This window comes from Barbus barbus (assembly GCF_936440315.1).
Source record: "Barbus barbus genome assembly, chromosome: 32".
NCBI lineage: Eukaryota > Metazoa > Chordata > Actinopteri > Cypriniformes > Cyprinidae > Barbus > Barbus barbus.
This window is the reverse complement of record NC_136760.1, coordinates 18,452,239-18,474,163: the sequence shown is the minus strand read 5'-3', so window position 1 is coordinate 18,474,163 and position 21,925 is coordinate 18,452,239. Positions and strand designations below refer to the sequence as shown.

Sequence of the window (21,925 nt, the reverse complement as noted above, 5' to 3'; positions counted from 1 at the left end):
AATCCATCCTGCTTGTGATAAAGGCATGAACAAGTTTCTCCAAGTCTTGACTAGAAACAAAACATCTAATTCTTGCAATGTTTTTGAGATGATAGTATGCTGATTTAGTTACTGCTTTGACATGACTACTGAAACTAGGTCTGTCTCCAGAATCACCCCAAAATTTTTGACTTGTTTTTTTTAGTTGTTTGACCCCTAGAGTCAAGGTATGCATTCACCTTGAGAACTTCATCTTTGTTTCCAAATTCAATGACTTCAGTTTTCTCTTTGCTTAACTGAATAAAGTTCTGGCACATCCAACTGTTAATTTCATCAATGCATTTGCAGAGGGAGTCAATGGTTAATAGTTATTTGGAGATAAAGCTAGGTAAATCTGGGTATCATCAGCATAGCTGTGATAGGCAATTTGGTTCTCTCTCATTATTTGACTTAATGGTTGCATATACAGGCTAAACAAGAGCGGTGCAAGAATTGAGCCTTGCGGGACTCCGCATCTCATGGACGTCCACTTAAGCCCTATTCGGACGGGATTAGTTTTACAGGGGTAGATGGGGTAATGTAATTTTACCACAGGACGTCTGTAATATTAATGGCCAATTCGCACAGGATTAGACATTTTATTAGATCAAGACAATGCCAGCTCTTATTCTGCATGTGCTACAACAGTGTGGTTTCGTAGAGACAGAGTGAATGTGTTAGACTTGCCTACCTGCAGTCCAGATCTGACTCCTATTGAAAATGTGAAGTGAAGTGACATACTGCCAAGTATGTGGACCCATACTCGGAATTCGTGCTCTGCATTTAATCCATCCAACGTGCACACACACAGCAGTGAACACACACACACCGTGAATACACACCCGGAGCAGTGGGCAGCCATTTATGCTGCGGCGCCCGGGGAGCAGTTGGGGGTTCGGTGCCTTGCTCAAGGGCACCTCAGTCGTGGTATTGAGGGTGGAGAGAGCGCTGGACATTCACTCCCCCCACCTACAATCTCTGCCGGCCCGAGACTCGAACCCGCAATCTTTGGATTACGAGTCCGACTCTCTAACCATTAGGCCATGTATGGATCAGACAACAACGATCTGTTGAATATCTGAAGCCTTGTTTCAAGAGAGACTGGACAAAAATTATGCTTGCAAAACTTTAACAATTAGTATCCTCCATTCCCAAACAATCAATCATTGTAATTAAAAGTAAGGTTGATGTGACACAGAGGCACGTTTAACACTGTCCCAACTTTTTTGGAGTGTTTTTGCAGCCATCAAAATCTAAATTTGTTCATAATTACAAAATACATTTATGTTGGTCAATGAAAACTTTGGAAATCTTTTTTTTCTGTACTTTTGTCAATTAAATAAACGTTAAAGAGAATTAACAAAATCACAGATTCTTGATTTTATTGCATTTTACAAAATGTCCCAACTTCTCTGGAATTGGGGCTGTACCTGGCAGTTTCAGAGATTACGTAGGATTTGTGATAAAGAGCAGGATTTTGAGGATAAAGCTAAGAGTCTAGAAAAATTATTTTTAAAAAGAGGGAATAAGTTTGAAATCATTCAAAAAGCGAAGATGTGTGCAAAAAAATATGACAAGGGACAATTGTCACAAAGAAAAATAAGAGTAGATAATTTGAATAAGGTCTATTTTGTAACCCAAATATGGTACAAATGCTGGTAAAAAATTAAACAAATGATTTGAAAGAAATTGGGGTATTCTACAAAGTGATTAATTGCTGAGAAATATATTTCAAGATCCTCTAATGATTATAATGGGTTTTAAATAGTCGGCCTATATGTTTGTTGAACTTTATTCATGAACAGATTGCGCTGTATATAAAAAGTGTTTCTGTTGCTCATGAAAACATTTCTGAAACGCCTGTGTATTTGACAAATATTGCATTTATTGCACTTCCTCTGTGATAAAGTATGCATACACTGTGCGGGCGTCACTACCGGGTGCAGAAAGTGTCTGACTTGACGTCTCTGCTTTTAATTCCGCCCCGACTACAAGCGGCTACTCTCGCCAGCCAGTGACAGGCTATAGTTCATCTCGAACAAGCCTATAGAGAGTTGTTGACTATGATCCGATGACTTAATGAATGACACTGCTTTCACCTGTGCCAAGTTTGTTGTTTACTCTCCCTGAAGAAGGCATTTACCGAAATGTGTTGGAGTGTTTTTCGATTTCTTGGATGATTTTTAGATTTAGAGTGCAATGTTCATTCTTAAGTTTTTTTTTGTTTTGTTTTTTTGATGTACTGTGATAAACCCTTGACTAGAGAGCACCTTGACCTTACAGCACCTGGACCCCGAGACACACTCTCTATTATTGGACTTTGTTCGCAAAATGTTCTTACAACATATTTTTGTTAGCTGGTAAGGTGACTACCTAATTGGAACTTGACAGCCCATCATACGTGTAAGCTCTCATATTGTGGATATAATCAGCATTAAACTTCCTTTTCCATTTTTCACAAAGAAATATATTTGCTAAAGATATTTAGCATTCCTTTGCATTATGCAATTACAAGTAACAATAATCATAATAAAAACATGTTAAGTATAAGAATCCATCTCATGGACAAACCTTTACAAGTATGACATGCTGGAGGTTTCAAACAAAATGGTGACACCACAATTTCAGAATATTGAAGGGTACGGTTGACTAGCCCCCTTGTGCCAATACATGAAGAACAAAATGGAAACTGGGTCATATTACACTGCTGTGAGGGCAGCCTAAAGCATTATTGATCCTACAATAGTTTCATTCCACCCACAGTGAGCCAAGACTGTTTGGATCGGTGTTACATCAGGTTAGAGAAGTGAATTCTGAAAAGGAGCATCTCCAGAACTAGCAAAGCTAGTTCATGATTTCACACCAATTGACATGTTTTATCTTTGTTTAAAAATCTTTGGAATTTGAATGGAAACGCTGCTGGTTTGAACTGACATGTTTTCGATGTAGAGATGGACATTCTGTGGTGCCTTTTGACATTACAAAGCTAAGGAGGGCATTAATGTGATCAATGTCAGAGTGTCTCAGCAATTTGAATAAATTGGTATGAAAAGGCAGCTTGATGTCCCAGCAGGACTGGCAAATCAGTGAGCTGTTTCACATTATACTTTTGTCACATTGCCTCATGGACCCATGATAAAAATAAAAATAAAAATCTAACTTTGCTCAGTTTTAGATTTTGTTGAAGCGTTTTATTATTTTTTTGACATTCATTGCTGTCCGATAATGAAATTACACGCTGCAGGGAACCCAAGATTTTTGCTAATTTTATGTGACCAATGTACAGTCAAATAAGCTGTATTTGAAGAAAATGTAAGAGTTATGATGTATTTCAGGCTCTTTATTATTCAGGTGCAGTACACTGTCATGTCTTGAACTAAAATGTCAAAGAAATTGTCAAGATTTTCCCATAGCACAACACTATTGTTTTAACCGCTTAAGATCTCGACCGGTATAGAAGGTTTATCCCCTCAAGTGAAATCCATGATGCTTTCACTCTTGTCCTGTATCAACCATTAATAATTCCTGAGGTGTCACACTGTCTTGGGAATTGAATGAATCATCAGAGGCTTTCACAATGTGGAAAAAGTCTTTGACCATATATAGGTTGCATTATATACCGCAGCAGAAGCTCAAGGGAACTCGGTCTGAGAGCATCTATCTTTAGCACTTATCGTACAATGTGAGACAGAGGTGCTACATTCAGAGAAAAGCACTGTGTGTGTTCAACTTCATCAGTCATAAAGACTGGATGTGAAGGGTCATGTCAGACTGCAGCGATGAAGCTTTATTTTCATACCGAAGAAACTTTTTTCTTGTTTTCCACTAAAAATATCTGAACATCCCATGCCACAGAGAAAAAAAAGTGTTTATATTCAAAATATAATTTATAGAAAAAAAACTCAAATATACTGTAGTTAAATAAAAAAAGCATCTAAAAAATACATTTGTTTGTCTTATATTAAGAGTTGGGGTAAGAAAATTAATTACATTATGTAAATGTAAAAAAAAGTTTAAAAAAATTAAAAATACATTAAAAACATAAAAAAAAGCCACAGCTTCTAAAGATATTGTAGATTTTAACATTCTGTATTTCCCTTCTTACCTAAAATAATATTATAGCAATCCCTAAAAAGGAAACAGGCAGTTCCTACAATTGCATTCCACTTATCATTTCAATCTATAACATTCACAGAGTTCAACAAAGTTTAGCCACATTCCCACTATGTATGGTCACTGATAGGGACGTGAAGAACTACATGGCATAGACCTTAACAACAGGAAGTGGGGGAGATAACATCAGTAGATGCTGTAACCCTATCCTCCTATCACATTAATGTATGCCACACACAATGTCCTGCGCAAAAGACTGAACCAATGACCTAAACAGGCATACAGCACTAATGTGTTCAGCACAAAACTGGAGCAGAGCTACAGAATAGAGCTTTCTTTTTTTCTAGAACAGGCAAGTTAATAGCAGTGACCAAATGTGCTGAATAATATGAACATTGGCTTGGGAGAACCCCATTTCTGCCAGCTGTTTATTTTATTTTTCCAAATACTGTTATATGAAGGGTGTCTGTCACTACATGGCCGACGTGCAGGATTCCTCCTCTTGTGATTATCTTGGGTGGATCGAGCTTCTGTTTGGAACAGGAGATGCAGCCTATTAGTCAGCCTGTGTTTAGCTTCTTCAACCAATAGGCTACGTAGGTTGAAGAATACAGAATGGCAGGATTATAGTTTTTTTTAATTTGAGAAGCACTTTTTGAGGGGTTTTGTGCATCTCAGTTTTTAGTGGTCTCCTTAAATGGTCTCCTACTGCATAGTGCTGATGATTTGTATAGGTACATCATGTGCATTATTAAATGGGAGTCAGGCCATAAAAAAATAAAAATTTCCTTGACGTTTCAGAAATCAAAACATCCTCCCTAGTGCAAAAAGAGCATTAATAGAAACTAAGCCATAAAAAACACTGGTTTTCTTATGCAGCTTTGTGATGTTACATGTTTTAAAGCAACTGAATGTAGTTTTGTGTGTGTGTGTTTTGCAATTTTAGAGCCTCCAACTGTTAAAAGTGAGTGGAATTCACAATCATAATTGCAACCGTGCATTTGTTGCTGCGCTAAAGCGATCTGCCGTTTTCGTGTTAATTCGTACATACTCACCAAACTAATTTACATAATCCTAGAACAGACGTTTGGAGGGGAATGTGGGAAAGAAACAAGCTATTCTGCTTATTAGAAGTGGGTGTACCATCAGAACAAATTGAATCTGACATTTCAAAGCAAAATAATAATTATAATAACCTTAAAGCTTAAAGTGCCCCTTATTATTGGTAATGAAAGGTTCATATTTTGGTTTTGGGAGTCACCAACAACAGGTTAACATGCATGCAATTTCAAAAAACACTTTCATTGTCTTATAATATGCATTTATTTTTACCTTACTTGCTCAATGACTCCCAAACGATTCGCTCAACGACTAATTTTTCCAAACCCCTCCTTTGTGTAATGCTAATCTGCGGTGATTGGTCCGATTGGTCTCATTTTAATTTTATCATGCCTGTAATGCTTGATAAAGCAGCATCTGTGAGCTCAGTGCTGCTTTGTGTGCAGAGTTACTGGGGAGACAGCTATTTTTACCACTCCAAAAGCAGCACCTAGTGGCAAAGAATGAATTTGCATTTTCATTCAGACCAACCTGAAAAAACAAGTGGGCGGCAATATGCTAATGTTTCATGTTGAAGTCAACAAGAAACAGCTTGGGATTCGTTTTAAAAACGACTTGTTTCAATGATTCAGTGTCGACTCTTTCTTTTGAGAGACTGACCCTGTGTTCCATTCGGAAGGGCTCATCCCTATGCCCTAATCTCTTCAAAGAGTTTACCCTCCAGAGTGAGAGCTTCGAAGAGTTGAAGGGTGCAGGGGACCAAACAACTGTTTCTTGAAGTGCCCTTCTGCGTCATTATACGGAGACGGCATCATCATGCAAAGAATCAGCACATCATGCAAGTATCATGGGGGCCCGAAGTGTCCATCAATTGTACCCTTCAAAATCCTTCATTCCGAAGGGCCCTTTGAATTGGCTAATTTTGAGCACTTCAGTTTGGAATGACACTTCAGTATGGCGGCCATGATTGTTTTCACTTCGGAGGGCGATATATCCCATTTGCAGGATGTTTTCATTCACTTAGAGATGTGTTACACTTCATGAAAAGTTATTTTCATAAATCCATAATAGGTGCACTCTGAGGTCGATAAACAAAAAGGGATTTAGAATGATATATGGCCCAATAAATCAGAAGAATAAAAAACCTCACAGACATTCAGAAATGCAATGTCTGGTGGATATGAAGCAATTCAGTTTCAGGATAGACCTGTCCATTGAGATGGCAAACTGACTAGATCTCATAGCAGATTTTGTCTGAACGTTTCTGCACAGATGTGATGTTTTTCCTTACTCATCTCTTTGATCTTTCTCTGCTTTTTAAATCTAAAATATGATAGTTTTGAAGATTTAGTTTTTTCCTTCTTTAAACACTCTACATACAAAATAACATTCAGATCTTGAGCTTCTTTTTTATGTAAATGTATTGTAAAATTGTATGATGTATATAAAATTGTATAGAAAACAATTTCTGGAAGACAAATGCATTCCTTTGTGTTTGCCTCTCTGCACTTAAATGCGATTAGCATTCATTTTTTTGGTATTGAGTGCATGACTCATGAGTATCCTTCACTTTTAAAGTGAATTTTTTTTAGTTCCCTGGATGCCTGTTATAATATAATGTTACCCAGATACATAAAAAAAATACTTGCCATTTTTCTTTGACAAGAGACTACATTTTCGATGCTTCTTGTATGGACATTGCATGAAATGTCAGGTATTGGTTTTGCTATTGATTTTGGGTGCACCTCGCTCCACAGAATAATGATGGGATCTGGAATAATTTTTTTTTTTTTTTATGTGCACCAATTTATTGCACACATGAGAATGAATGAGAAATTAAAAACTGAAAGGGAGACTTTGGAATAAAAGTACTGACAGGCAGATAAAATGAATATAAAATATTAGAGGATGATAAACGTGACTGTTTTTGTGACCATCCTGAATTGTAATTATGATGCTATCTTTCAACATCAGAGTGAAACCTATCACAGGTCCATAAACAACAACTGCTGTTGCCCTAAAAGACCCAACGGGTCCCGCCTCCAACAGGATAAAGACTTTACCAGGCTCAAACCGGGTCCCTTGGAAACTCAGTGGTACTCAGTGCTCAGGCCAGACCTCAGGGTCCCGAAATCCTCAAGACAAGACAAATGGCCTTAAGGCATAACTTGAATTACAGTTAAAATGTAATTCAACATTCTTATGTAATATTTTGTAAGCTTTATGATGGTCACACAAAATGACAGATCTATCAATCTCAGTGGACAACAAAATCATTTAAACCATTTCTTTTTAAATTATAGCCATCCATGATTTCAGACAGCTGTTTGACATCAAATCATCTAGGGTACATCATAAAGAGATGCCTTACCAGGCTAGAGGGGTTCTTTGTGCAGACTGTTTCTGCTGGCCTCATTTTAAAAGCTCTTTCTGTATAAAATTACCTGATTGAAGCAAAATTATGAAGGATTTCTTAAAATAAATGACATGAAGGCTAACTTTATGCCAAAAGAGATTACTTTGTCTTCATGGAAATATTTAAATGTACTTTTGAAGGGAGCATATTGTGCTCGTTTTTATTTTATTTAAATATTTTCCTGTCATGAATCGCTTCAAATGACCGGTTCCCGGTTCTTAATATTATATTTATTAAAAAAATTCTTAATAAATAATATATTTTTTTTGCAATTTGCATATGTGCTTGGGAAAGCGTGACTCAAGTGGTCTGACTGTACACAGTTATCAAAGTTCTATTATCTAACCTCCCACTCACTTAACATCTGAGACGTCATAAAATGGATTTATCTCTTACAGATAATAATGTCAGCAAAGAGACTCTTTGGTGTTGTATCTTCTTACGCTACAGTCCATTAGTATTTTTCCAAAGGAACACTGTCCTGTTGTAAACTTGTTGTGAACTGTTATGCCCCAGAAGCACTGAAAATGAAAAATTGCAATCTCATATTTTTGTGCTAAGAGGTTCTGTTATTCTAAATTGATAACATATTTGGCTCAAGTAAAACATAAAATGCATGTTATTAATGTCTTTTAAGTATTGTTTTATTTACCTTTTTGTGTTGAAGCACTTGGAGGTGGTCATGAATGGATTACTTCTGGCTTTCAAAAACTCAGTGGAGCGCCAGAGCAACACTGATGAGCACACATTGGCTACAGCAACTCGGCCAATCACTGAGGACCTCCCAAAGAGTCTTGATGACATTTTGGCTGGTAAACAAGGACTTTGAGATTTTAACTCACCTCAAAACATCTTTCGAGGTGTTGTTTTCCCAAATGTTCAATTTTCAGCCAGGCCATCTTATCAGTCTTCAGTGGGAACTGCTTCATGTTTTGGAAGTCAAATTAATTGAGTCAGGGTGTTCAGTAAATTAAGTTATCATAGATTTTCCAATACTCATCTTCTGCATGGAGGGATGGAGAGCTTGAATATCTAAAGTCCTCAGCTATCAGGCTTCATTTCAAGGGTGGGAACCCAGGGAGAAGCCAAATTGCTAACATGATCTACATGCATAGAAGCACAGCGGAGGTTAAGTGTCATTTCCTCCTGAGGATGTTTACCAATAACTTCAATGTTTTCCTTCTCCATCTGGTCACTCAAGCTGTTTTCCAGGATTTTGCAGTTTAATGGAAAAGCTGAGTGAGAACGTCATCATCTTCTTTCAGTGTCAAAGAATGGTTTTAACTCTGATGTGTTAGCCAAATGTTTGAAGTAACAAAGTATTAAATATTATAGCAAACAGATGACTCTCTCCATTTGCATTCTTTTGTTTTAGCATCACCTTGGTCAAAATGACCATCACTGAATATATCCTAGAGGTAGAATTATGCAACACTTATAAAGTGTGTATATGGTAACCAAATGCCTGGTTCAGTGCAGCAAGTGCTCTGCACATCCAACAATAATTGTAATCACCATCCTGATGCATACCACTCACAATGCATTTTGCACATGCATAAATTAAGTGAGATTGGAGAAAGTTTATGTAGATTGCTAAAGTGAAGCGAGTAAATCATTCTGAAATTGGTCCAATGACAAAAACAAGGTTCAAACACACACTGAAGCCACATACAAACTGTAGCCACAGATTTGGACTGCATCCAGCGCTTTGAAGCAAAATAAGGGTATATTACAGAGTTGGTTTTGTGAAACGCAAGCTTTCCTGGGTTTGAAAGGAGGTCTGCAGATGTGCCGATTAGCTCTCATGAAAACCAAAGGCAATCGCTCCAGTGAGCACTTGACAACAGCTTCAATCAACATGCATTTTGATTCTGAGTAAGGCTTAAGCATAAGAACTAAATGTACCTTAACAAGGCATGTGTGTAGTGTAAAATGTAAGGGTAGTGTAGCACAATATGTAAATAACCCCTTATTAGGTAGTGGTGGTTCTCAACAAAGAAGCTGGTGGCTACTAAAAGGCCTTGGTAAACCTCCAAGCGGGCTGTAGGACGTATAAGTATTTCAAAGCCATTTAAAGTTACCTTTCATAATAAACTTAAGGATAATGATAATCTTTCATGAGGATGAATCTGTTCTTGCAGATAGGTCCTGTTTTCCATGTCATTAAAGGGGTCATGAACTGAGAATTCCCTTGATCTTTTGACATATAAGAGGTCACTGTACTATAACAAATATACTATAAGTTTCAGAACTCAAAACTTTGTCATTAGTCTAAAAACAGCTTATATTGGAGACAGTCTGCCAAAACGAAAGCTTTTGAGAATGTTCTATTCTATGATGTAAGAGTGTGAATAAACACCACCTCCACAGAAGACATTACCACCTGTTTAGCCCCACCCACTGATTCGCGCATGTATTGTTTACGAGAGAGGCGAACGCGCATGTCTACATAGAAACCAAATGATAAAGATGGCTCTAAAGACAACAAGATGCTATGCAGTGCCACGTTGTGGAAAAACTGTGTTTGCGTTGCCTTCCTTCTGATCCCAATGTTAGGAAAGAGTGACTTTTATTTTTTAAAGAAGATCCATACCACGTCAGTAAGAACTTGGTCCTTTGTTCACTTCATTTTACTGCAGATTCATTTACAAACAAGGCACAATTTGACGCAGGATTTTCAAAAAGATATTGGATATTGGATCCGACAGTAACGTCACAACACAAGTGTGAGTTACTTCACTGTGAGTATTTTCATGATATGGTCACTATTGCTTTGCCTCTTCTTACAGATCATTTGATATGTATTTAGTTATTTATGAGTTTTTGACCTAAATCATAGCAGTCTCCATCTATGATGAATGTAGGCTGTCAAACACACACAACTATTAGCCAGTCATAGCAGTGGGTGTTTACTTTGGAGTCTAAAATCTGCCATGCATATTCAAAGGGAGCATTCTGATGGAGGGGGTTAAAAACAGAAAATAGCTTATTACTTCTCAATTATGATGGTTTTTGATGTAAAAAAAAAAATCTTGATTACATAATAAGTGGACCACAGAGAACAGTACAAAATAAAAAAGGCAGTTCATGACCCCTTTAAGAGCAGAGAAATGAAAGCTTGTGTTTCCAACATTTACTAAACTTTGTTTTAACAAAACTCCCCATTTTCTTATGGTTTACTCCCTGTCCACTCTTGACCTTAATGCCAAAAAAATTGGTCCTGTGTTTCTTTTTGCTGGTCTTATTTTAAATCTGTCCGGCAAAATGGACAATTTTTTTTATTTGTCCTCTCAACAAATGTTGTTTTAAGAGTTGCTGTTCTTGAGACTCCTTTAATCACAAAATAAATAAATTTATTTTAATCTACTGACAATACTAATATATATATACACACATACACACACACACACACACACACATACACACAAACACAAACACACACACACATATGCTTTTCTCCCATTTTTGTTACAATTTCACATGAATATTGTATGCTGTACTAACAGCGTTTATTTAACCAAAGAGTTCCAATGAAATGCTTATGTGGTTTTCTGTGGCTTGTGCGTGTTTTGCAGTGATTTTCTGCTTCATGAATTCAATTAATGTAAGTATTTGTTCCCTTCTGTCTGAAAGACTCATTAAAGTAGCACACAATTCGTTCTGCAGATGTGTTCAATAGACTCTTTAGTCAGGGCACACCAGTCTAATACTTGTGCTTAAAAATCAAAGAGCTGTTTAATGCTTTATTTTAAAGAGATATATTATATCATCATTATTAATAATAATAATATCATTATTCTACAAATACATGGATCCCGGCACTTTGAAAAATGTTCTCTTTCATTTTGTCTTTGTTAAAACAAGAAAGCTAAAAATATCCTATGGTGAAAAAATAAAGCAAACAACAAACAATTTAAACATTGAGAAAAAGAGAAAATCACAAAAAAACAAATAAAACTATAACGAAATTGAAAAAAGAAATTCTACATCCTTTACAAACACTATGGCCCAATAATTTAAGAAAATAGTGTCTCTAAAACGTACATATTGCTTTGTACCTTCATCAGTGCCCTTTAGGGAGTTCAGCAATACAGTGCTGTGAAGTCTTCACAACGGCCAGAAGGGGACGCCCTCCTCCGGGCTCTGCACTCACCTCCACGAGGAGGTCATGAGGTTACCAGCGAATCGGCTGGCATCTTTGAGGACAGAGAGTCCCGTTATTAGCTTGTTTAATCCTCAGCACAATGTCCTTTTGTGTTCTTTTGGCAGTAGAGAAAAAAATACAAGTTATAGTTACTATTCCTCATGATCATGGAGTATTCACCATTGTTGCATGTAGCATTATTACTCTCTAAGATATTATTACTATTACTATCACCATCACGGATACACAGAGTGCATCGAGTGTGTGTGTGTGTGTGTGTGTGTGTGTGTGTGTGTGTGTGTGTGTGTGTGTGTGCGTGAGTGTGAGAGAGAGAGTGTGCAAGTCAAGTGTTCAGTGCTCAGAGCTTGTTTTCTCAAAAGAGAAGCTAGGTAGAGTCAATAGCTTGGTGTTCGGGACGCCTTCTTGGGGCAGCCCATCTCCTCCTCCACCCAAATCAAATGAGTCCTTGGAGTCACTGGAGGGAGCGCGCCTCCTCAGGCAAGTGTCCCGACTTGGCAACGGGGGTGGCACCATCCCCAGAGCAGGGTGAAAGCCTTCCGGAAGCTCCGAACCCTCGGGTGGATCCACAGAGATGCACGGCGGACTCATCTTCTTCTTGCGGCCGCGTGGAGAGGACTGCTGCTGGAGGCTGTCGTCTCGCGACACGAAGCCGGAGGAGATTGAACTGCGCTGGGGACTGCTTTCCACGGACGAGCACACCTCAATGGAGTGCCGACGTGGGTCGTCAAGCCAGGACAAGGGCCGTGGTAACAGCAGAGCTCGCTGACCTTGGGTGTCCACGCTGTGGTATTTCTTAAGCTGACGTCTTGCACCTTGATCCCCGATCCCATCGTCGCTCCTCTCTGCGAGCCCTGCCCGGATAATTCGGGATACCTCCTGATCCACAGAGTCCGTTTCCTCCTGCTTCCTGGCAGCCAGTGATGGGAGGGGTGGAGAGCAGGAACGCCTGGAGAACACGTTGTACTGGTCGTAGGGGTTGTGCTGCGTGTGGACACTAGGTCGCGATGGTTTCGGGGAAGCGCCTGGTGTGGCGGGGACCAGAAAGAGGGAAGGCTGGTGCTGCTGCTGCTGAGGTGGAAGAGTGACAGGGGGGTCGGACAGTTCCCTAAGCCCCAGGGGGCCCTCGTTTTCCCCTCCCTCTGTGTATAGCGTCTCCTGAGAGTCACCACTCACTGCCACCTAAAGAGAGCAGGGACGGGAGGAGGTGAGGGGAAGGTAAGGGGTAACATTAAGGATTAGAACATGAACAGGTGAGAGGGAGATTGGTTAGTATGAGATGTTAGGGATGTAGAAGCTAGTGGAAGGGAAGGGGAGCCGTGGAGTTAGAGTGGAGTTCACCATTAGCATTGCACTCCACAAACTCTTTGCTTCAAAGGATTGATAGTGAAATTAGAAAAATAGAGAGAACGCCTCAGGGCATCTGTTTTGAATGCATTCGTAGCCCCAATCCGAGGTAGCCAACATTTAGAATCTGATGTTGGTGTTCTTATTTTTTAAAAGTTTGTATCAAACTTGAAAGTATCAAATGAAGTAACTCGCCACAAAACGTACCAAAACGTCCAGCCACACGTCAAACCTTTACCGACAAAAATAGTGCTTAAAATGTGCTACAAAGTTCAATAAAACTTGCTTAATAGCAGTTACACATTCTGAAGTTACATTATTATTTCAACGACCAGTTAACCACTAGTTGAAAACCTTTTTAGTCCTTTCAGTCTCATGAGCGGTCCTAGGGATGAGCTTCCAGGGGTTATATCCTTAATCTTTTTTTTATTGCTTTGAGTTTTAATGTCAGGTCTAGTCATCTGCTCTATAAATCAGACATAAATAAGAAACTAGCAGATCTATTGCCTTTTTAGTGAGAATTGCAGTCCATCCAGATGCAATAAGCACCAAGTATTTTAAAGACAGAATGGAATATGCTTTTGTACTCGAGCCTGACCACTTGGAAAACTCTTTTATAAAGACAAAGACCAAGGCCACGAACTTCGCAAACTTTGGTAAAGCAACAAGTTTTCCCTCATATAAACAGTACAATAACTTATAAACAAAATCACTTGCAATGACAAGTGAAAGTCATGACACTACTGTCAACCTGTACACAACTACGGAAAGCTTGAAGGAATGCATGGAACTTTTGGCATGCATAGAGATATTTTTATTTATTATTTATTTTATCCAGTAATATATAAACATTTACTTCATAAAAATGATACCTTACTTTACAGTTTTACTATTCTAGTATTTAAACAAATGATGATTCATATGTATTCTCAGAGGTTTGGACAATGCACAAATATCTCCTGTCCCTAGAACCGCCCCTGGTCCTGATAGGAAATTTAACTTTCTGATAGGAACTGTGTGCACTTTCATCAAAATCAGAAAGTGTACAGGCTATTGGAGAAATTAGCAAATAAATATTTGTCTTCCTTTTGCTCTATATCTTTGTCTCCTCTTTGACATTGACACACTGCCTGAGTAGCAGTACTGCACATGCTACTGCTGTGGGTAAAGTCACGTAGGTGAAAACTTACAATATCAATTGCACTTTCAGAGAAAAGTTTGTAATAGATGTACTGTTTTAACTAGGGCAGAGAAACCTTTACCCTAGGGCAAAACTACAGGCACTGTTTGGCAGACTGCACTCTGAGCCACTGGGCTACTGCAACAGACCACAAGACCCACATCTCTTCCTGGGGTCTCCTTCTCTCAGAATTCTACCTAAAACTGTTGCTTTCTTTGAATCAAGGGAGTCAGAGAGAGGCACCAGCCCAGTAGGAGAGACGTGGGTGGGTGTTTTGGAGGGGCTAAAGATCACGAGGAACCATGTCATATTTGGAAAGTTAGCGGACAATGAGTAAGAGGCTGAGCCATAAGCGTCCCTGTTCTATGTTGAAACTTGTATGATTGAAGCTATACTGTCCCCTAGTGGCAGGAAGTTGATTTTACATTTGCATGACAAATGATCGACTAAATCAGGGGTGTCAAACTCAATTCCTGGAGGGCCACAGCCCTGCAGAGTTAAGCGCCAACCCTAATTAAACACACCTGATCCAGCTAATCACATCCTTCAGGCTCAATTGAAAACTACATAGTTTGTGTGTTGGAACAGGGTTGGAACTAAACTCTGCAGGGCTGCGGCCCTCCAGGAACTTGAGTTTAACACCCCTGGACTAAATGGCATGTATGGGAAACCAAAATATATATAATTTAATGAATATGTATCATTGTTATTAATAATATTTTTACAGACATGCTGTTTTGTTAATGTTAAAAACAAACAGCTAATGTAATAATGTTTGAACACATATTTTTGGAAGGTTATCATAAATAAATGATAACTAGCATCTGTGTTCCTTTAAAAGGAATTCAATATAATTATTGCAGATCGTAAGAATATCTTTTTTCATAAATGCAACTCAGTTGAGTGTCAGTCCACTAATTTCATTCCTCTTGATCTTCACCCTGCACTTTTGGCCTTTACAGTAGCCATGGTGAAATGCGTTGGACTGGAGAAACGGGATTTAAGGGGTGTGGTAGAAGAAAAAGGGACAGAATTGGGGACGGAGTTCAAGGATCTGTAGCGCTGGAGGCAAGCTGAACCAAGCAGCCCATTCCAGCTCTCTCAGAAACAGGAGTATCTGTGCCTCAGGAGCAGCTCGGGGTCAGGCTTGGGTTGTACCATGCTGAGCTGCTCGGAGTGAGTCACATTAGAGGGTGCGCAGGCCAAAAAGCAGCAGAAAAAAAGGAGAGAATGCAGGAAGGATTTAGAGAAGAAATATACTAGCCAGAGGGAGAGATCAACAGTGCAGAGGTGTCAGACTTCATATCACTCACATTCCCACAAGTCACAATCCACAATCCATAGACAATGAATATTATGCATGATGAAAGAAGACAAGCAGAGAGAAAACTGCTCCGTTACAAAACCTAGTCAGCTGCCTACGGAGGCAATAGAGTCATATGCCGCTCCTGATACCGAGGTTATTCCATCTTACTTTGATGCTTAAAATGACTTACTTCAGCCAGATTCTAAAGTTGCATTCCAAATGCAAATGTACTATACACTGTGCACTTCTGCTACACATTATATACTCTTATACAGTGTATGAAATTTAGAAGGCCAGTGCCATTTCTAATGGAATACTGATCTTTTTTTTTTACTTCACAGAACCATTTACAGGTCTTTAAGTAGAAGGAGGGACATTTCAAATGCACATCATATGCAGCTTAAGCAGGTTTATCCATTCACTTACCACTGAGTGCACAAAATGTCTACTTGTGCTCTATGACTTGCCAATGCAAGAAGATTCACACGTATTGCGTAAAGGGCAAAGAAACTAATGCCTTTATTCATGCATTAAATTGAGTAAAAGTGACAGTAATGACATTATAATGTTCCAAAAGATTTCTATTTCAATGCTGTTCTTTTGAACTTTCTATTTATAGCAGTTAAGCTGCCTGCTGTTTCTTCAGAAAAATCCCTCAGTTCCCACAAATTCTTTGGTTTTTCAGCATTTTTGTATTTGAACCCTTTACAACAATGACTGTATGATTTTGAGATCCATCTTTTCACTCTGAGGACAACTGAGGGACTCATATGCAACTATTACAGAGGGTTCAAAAGCTCACTGATGCTCCAGAAGGAAAAACCATGCATTAAGAGCTGGGGGGTAAAAACTTTTGAACAGATGTGTAGATTTTTCTTATTTTACCTAAATATCATATTTTTTCATTTAGTACTGCCCTTCAGAAGATACTTACATGTTTCCCAGAAGACAAAATAAGTTAAATATACCCTGATCTTCAAATTCAAAAAGTTTTCCCCCCCGGGCTCTCAATGCGATTTTTCTAAATTCACGTGCATGCGTCTCTCTCTGAGAAACAGTGTTCAGAAACCCAGAATCTCTCAGACAGTGCACGCATACAGCAGAATGAGTTCTCAATGAGTTTCAATGGCTTAAAACCACTTGTTTTTAAACCACAACCAATGCAAATGTAAGTTTTCGTGAGTACGTAGCACAGCAATGTGACGTGAGTGTGTAACCGCGATAGAGACAATAGTCCAAAATCTCTACCGGTTGACAAATTTCTACCAGTTTATTTGTGTCTACTGGTATATTGCCCACCCCTAACTCTTATTATAAATTGTAATAACATTCTACAATATTACTCTATTTACTCTTACTATTTTTAATCAAATGTAATGAAAGTGAATGTAAATGAAAAAAAGAAAAAAAAAAACTTTTGAAAGTCCAAACTTTTGAACGTTTGTGTATGTGGCAGTTGAATACATCAGAACTACTATACAGTCATGGCCAAAAATATCGGCACCCTAGTTAAATATGATTAAAGATTGTACACATGGGGTACTTTTTATTCCTGTGTTCACCAAACTCATCTTGAGTGTTTGCTGCTAAAAAGCTAATTTTTTAGTTTCATCTGACCATAGAAGCCAGTCCCATTTGAAGTTCCAGTCGTGTCTGATAACTGAATATGCTAGAGTTTATTTTTGGATGAGCTACGAGAATTTTTCTTGAAACCCTCCCAAACAACATGTGGTAATGAAGGTGCTGTTTGACAATTTTTTTTTGGTTTTCAAAAGGTTTTCTGACCCCGAGACTCAACTATTTCCTGCAATTCTCCAGCTGTGGTCCTTGGAGAGTCTTTAGCCACTCAAACTCTCCTTCTCACTGTGCATTAGGACGATACAGACACACGTCATCTTCCACGTCATTTTCGTAACATTTTATGTTGATTGGAAATTCTTAATTATTGCACTGATAGTGGAAATGGGAATTTTCACTGCTCTAGCACTTTTCTTAAAGCCACTTCACTAATTTGTGAAGCTCAATTATCTTTTGCTGCACATCAGAAATTTATTCTTTGGTTTTTCTCATTGTGATGGATGATTAAGGGAATTTGAGCTTTGTTTTCCCTCCTATTTATATTTCTGTGAAACAGGAAGCCATGGCTGGATAATTTCATGTTCATAATCACCCTGGAGTGCTCAAAATTGTGAATATGAATGGGAATATACTTCAGAGATATTTTACTCATAAGAATTTCTAGGGGTGCCAATAATTGTGTCCAACGTGTATTTGAGAAAAACATTTATTTCATAATGATATTTCCCTCCATTTTAAATTCGTATTATCCAATGGAAGGTTAGATTTTTGTGATTTTTTAAAATAAAAGATCAAAAGGATTAACAATACAGATGAATTTTCACAGCCTTCTTTGATCATATTTACCAAGGGTGCCGATATTTTTGGCCATGACTGTATGTATCAAGGCAGCTCACTAGGTTTTGGAACAGAGATACTATGTGCAATCATCAAAACCAGAGTGCATCAACATGTGTTAATAGAAACAAACTCTGTAAGCAAAACACATTTCAAAGGAAGCAGTGAAAGGACTGAGAAGACTGAACCTGAGCTCACCTGTCTGCGTAGGGTTCGTGAGAGAGTGTGTGCCCGGCGAGGTGGGGGGATTCGTGGGATGCACTCTGAGTCCGATAGGCTATGAGGACTGATCGGTCTGAACAGATCGGTGGGCACAGTCAAGTGCAGTGTGGGTTCTTCTGTTTGACACTGGATAGAGCCTGTAGACCCTGTGTGAGGAGACATTTTTCTAATTACATTTCATTTTACATCTGCATTTTAAACAAATTCAGAAATAAAATGCAGTGCTCTACCTGTCTGAGCGAGGTGAGGTGAGGTTGTGTGGGTACTGTGGGTTGAGTTGGGCTGCAGTGGCTGGAACATGTAGCTGTCATTGGGCAGAGAATGCGTGCGGCCCACTGAGCTCTTCTTCACGTACAGTAAGTGCTCATCCGTTGGCTCGTCTGGCTGCTGGGGGTCTGGGGGATCTGCTGGAGTTGTGGTCTGAGGGGCATTAAAAGAGATGCAAGTCAAGGTGAGAGCTGGTACTTGTGTTTGGAGCATCAGGGGCCCTTATGAACACATGGATGCACACGCACACACATTGTACCTAATACACAGAAGCTGGACTGGTTAGCATACAATGAAAGGCAAACATTACTGCACACTAGACATAGGGAGGAGACTGATCAAGAAACATGTTCTCATAAATCATGTTGTGTAAATGCATATTTCTTATGTGAACATACATTTTATGATTTTTTTCATATCCATGTATTGTATACTTTATAGTCATTTAAATTACAGATGACTGAATGAATATTTGCTGTCAATCTTTTTTTATTAATTTCTTTTTAATAAATTGTCTCATTCAGTTCACAAAACTGAATGATTCATGAATCAGATTGAATAAGACACATTGACTCCATTTGGAAATTTAGGTCTGTTAATCTGTTAAATAAGTCTCAAGAACAAAAATTATGATATATTTTGGTGCTTTTGTGTCCTATGTTGAAGTAACACACACCAGAATTTCTGATTTTCATGGAAAATCCAAATGATTATTTTCATGTCAGTGTACTGTATACTGTATATATATATATTTAAATGACTGATAACTGAAAATATGAGCATTTGCTATCAATCTTCTTTTTTTTTTTATTTCTTTTTAGTGAATTGCCTCATCCAGTTCACAAAACTGAATGATTCATGAATCAGATTGAATCAGATATACTCCGTTTGGAAATTTTGGTCTGTTAAATGAGTTTAAAGAACTAAATTTATGACAAATTTAAGTAACACTGTTCAGAATTTCTAATATTTATGGGAAAAAAATTAAGTAATACAGGTTTGGAATGACGTGAGATTAGTACATAATAGTAATTATAGTAATATTAAATAACAACTGGACTTTTTTTTTATTTATGGAGAATTTGTCCTTGAAATAGCACTCATGCAAGTCCACATATTCTTACACACAGATTTAATCTGTTTTGTTAATATTTCTCCATTATATTCTGATCATTATTTGTGATTAAATGTGTTTTGAGTACATTTGCGCCCTTTCCAATATCCTTCTTTGTGGGTAACATATACATGCCCATTTAGATTTATGATGCTATTTTTAACCTGCTTTATGGACATTATGAAGTTATGCACATTTCAGTGCACATTTTTGTCTGCCTTTTTCATCCACATAAATGCAACAGAAAAATGAGAACAGGCTGGGTCTAGATCTCACTCATCTGAGAAATGCTATGTATATATTATTTATGAATCTATGGGCATAGTTCTGAGACAATGAATATGAATTCAATTGCGAGATGACAGAAACCATCAGCCTCCTCCCTTCAGAAGCTGCGCCCAGAATCTGTACTACTGTAGCTGGCAGACAGCAGAAGCCGACCCCATACCACACTCCTATATTCTTTCAAGAAGCATGGTACTAGGGAGAAACTTCACTTTTAATACACAAAAGATAAGACAGAGATAAAATCATGAAACCAGAACAAAGATACACAGGTAGATATGCAGACAGACAGATTGAGGATGCAAACAGGAACATGTAAAAAGTATGAAAAGACTAGATGGAGAAGAGGTTCAGAAATGGCCTTTAGACGTGTGGGAGGAAGAACGGTGACATAGCTGCAGAACCCAGACAGGAAAGGAGCAGATTGACAGGCAGTAATACTACTCTACTGGACTGGACTGGACCATACAAACACCAGGCTGGTGCGAAATGTACAGAGAGAGGGAAAGAGAGAAAGAGAAAGAGAAAGAGAAAAGCGGACGGTTAGAAACCCCCAAAGCTTCCAAATGCACTCGCCTCTCAGCTCTGCATAAAGTGATTATGATGAAAATGCTCTACTTTTACAAATTCATCAGACTACCAAGTGTCAGAAAACAGATTACTGGCATAGTTTTGGTATGAATTAATCATAAAGCCCTGGCACGGCAGGTACTTAATTAGGTTACACATGTAGAGAGGAAGCACCAGTGTTATAGGGAAGCTTGGAAACTAGTTTGTCAATATACAAGCTACTTGTATTATAAAGCTAAACTACAGTCAGACTGCTCTCTTGAAGTACTAGTAGTTTGTTAAACTACAAGCTTCTGCAAGAAAGTAGCTAATTCTCTGGTTATATATTACATTACATTATATATTTGCTGAATTCTAAATATAATATATTCATATTTAATGTAAACTACCATTCAAATCTTTGGGGTCAGTTAAAATTTTCTATAGATGTTATTACTTTTATTCAGACAAGGATACATTAAACTGATTATGTTCTTTTGAATTTTCTTTTCATCAAATAATCCTGAAGGAAAGAGTTTAATATCATAAGTGTTATTTGAGCATCAAATCAGCATATTACAGTGATTTCTGAACAATTATGTGACACTGAAAACATTACATTTTAAAATACATTAGAATATAAAAAAAATATTATATAAATTATATTTCACTGCATTATTTTTGTATTTTTATAATAATATTAATAATAATAATGTAGCTTTGGTGAGCATAAGACACTTCTTTCTGATCATACTGATCAACAGCAGCAAGCGACCCAATAATCATTTTGTCAGCTGATGCTTTCTAGGAAAACTGTGTAGCACTGGAAAACCTGCATTTATTTGAAAGCAGCTAGTGCAAAATTTAGTTGTTAGGTTAGTAGTGTCACTATAATTAGACACTTTTAGCTCTGTAACTCAACATTATCGGGTACCACAAGTAATCAAGGGGACCTTTAAGGTGCCACTCGAAGAACATTTAGCTAAAACTGTGCTGTAACTTGCCTAAAACACTGAACTGAGGAAATCTATTATAGGGCCAAAAGATCTAGGGCTAAAGTATTTGGGGTCAAATACTGAAACAGGGTGGAGAGAGCAGATGTCTTTGGAAGCAGTGTAAGGCTGAGAGGCAGGAGTGGAAAATGAACGTTGCTCTACTGTTAAATACATTGCACTCCTGACTGGTTAGTAAGAGGGGGTTAAAATCATCTGGGACAGAGTCATCCGTCAGAGCTAAGGACCAGGATTTCTCCGACGCCAGAGACAGAGCCTCCATCTCAGCTAGAGGAATCTAAAGAAGAAGAGACGAGCCAAGAGTGAGATGGGCAACCAGCACATGCACAGTTAGAAGACACACACAGACTATCACACAGGTTAGTGCAAGTAAATTAATACAACTGAATGTGGTGAAGTCAGCTTATTTTTAACAGTTCAGTTCGTGGAAACCAGAGTTGTGCTCCATTCGAATTTGGA

At 38.1% G+C, this 21,925-nt stretch overlaps 1 protein-coding gene across 1 annotated transcript in view; it reads right to left on the bottom strand.

The window, feature by feature from the left end:
• Positions 1–12,101: 12,101 nt before the first annotated feature.
• Positions 12,102–21,925, bottom strand: part of LOC306852702 (voltage-dependent T-type calcium channel subunit alpha-1G-like) — a gene marked incomplete at its 3' end in the record, with an annotated part of 234,961 nt that continues 225,137 nt past the window's right edge. The window contains exons 37-40 of the mRNA XM_079389755.1: positions 21,621–21,743; positions 18,469–18,658; positions 18,215–18,384; positions 12,102–12,950 (exon numbers count right to left, since the gene is read on the bottom strand). Of these exons, the coding sequence (XP_079245881.1) occupies positions 12,102–12,950; positions 18,215–18,384; positions 18,469–18,658; positions 21,621–21,743 (1,332 nt within the window). The remainder of the gene's footprint in view (positions 12,951–18,214; positions 18,385–18,468; positions 18,659–21,620; positions 21,744–21,925) is intronic.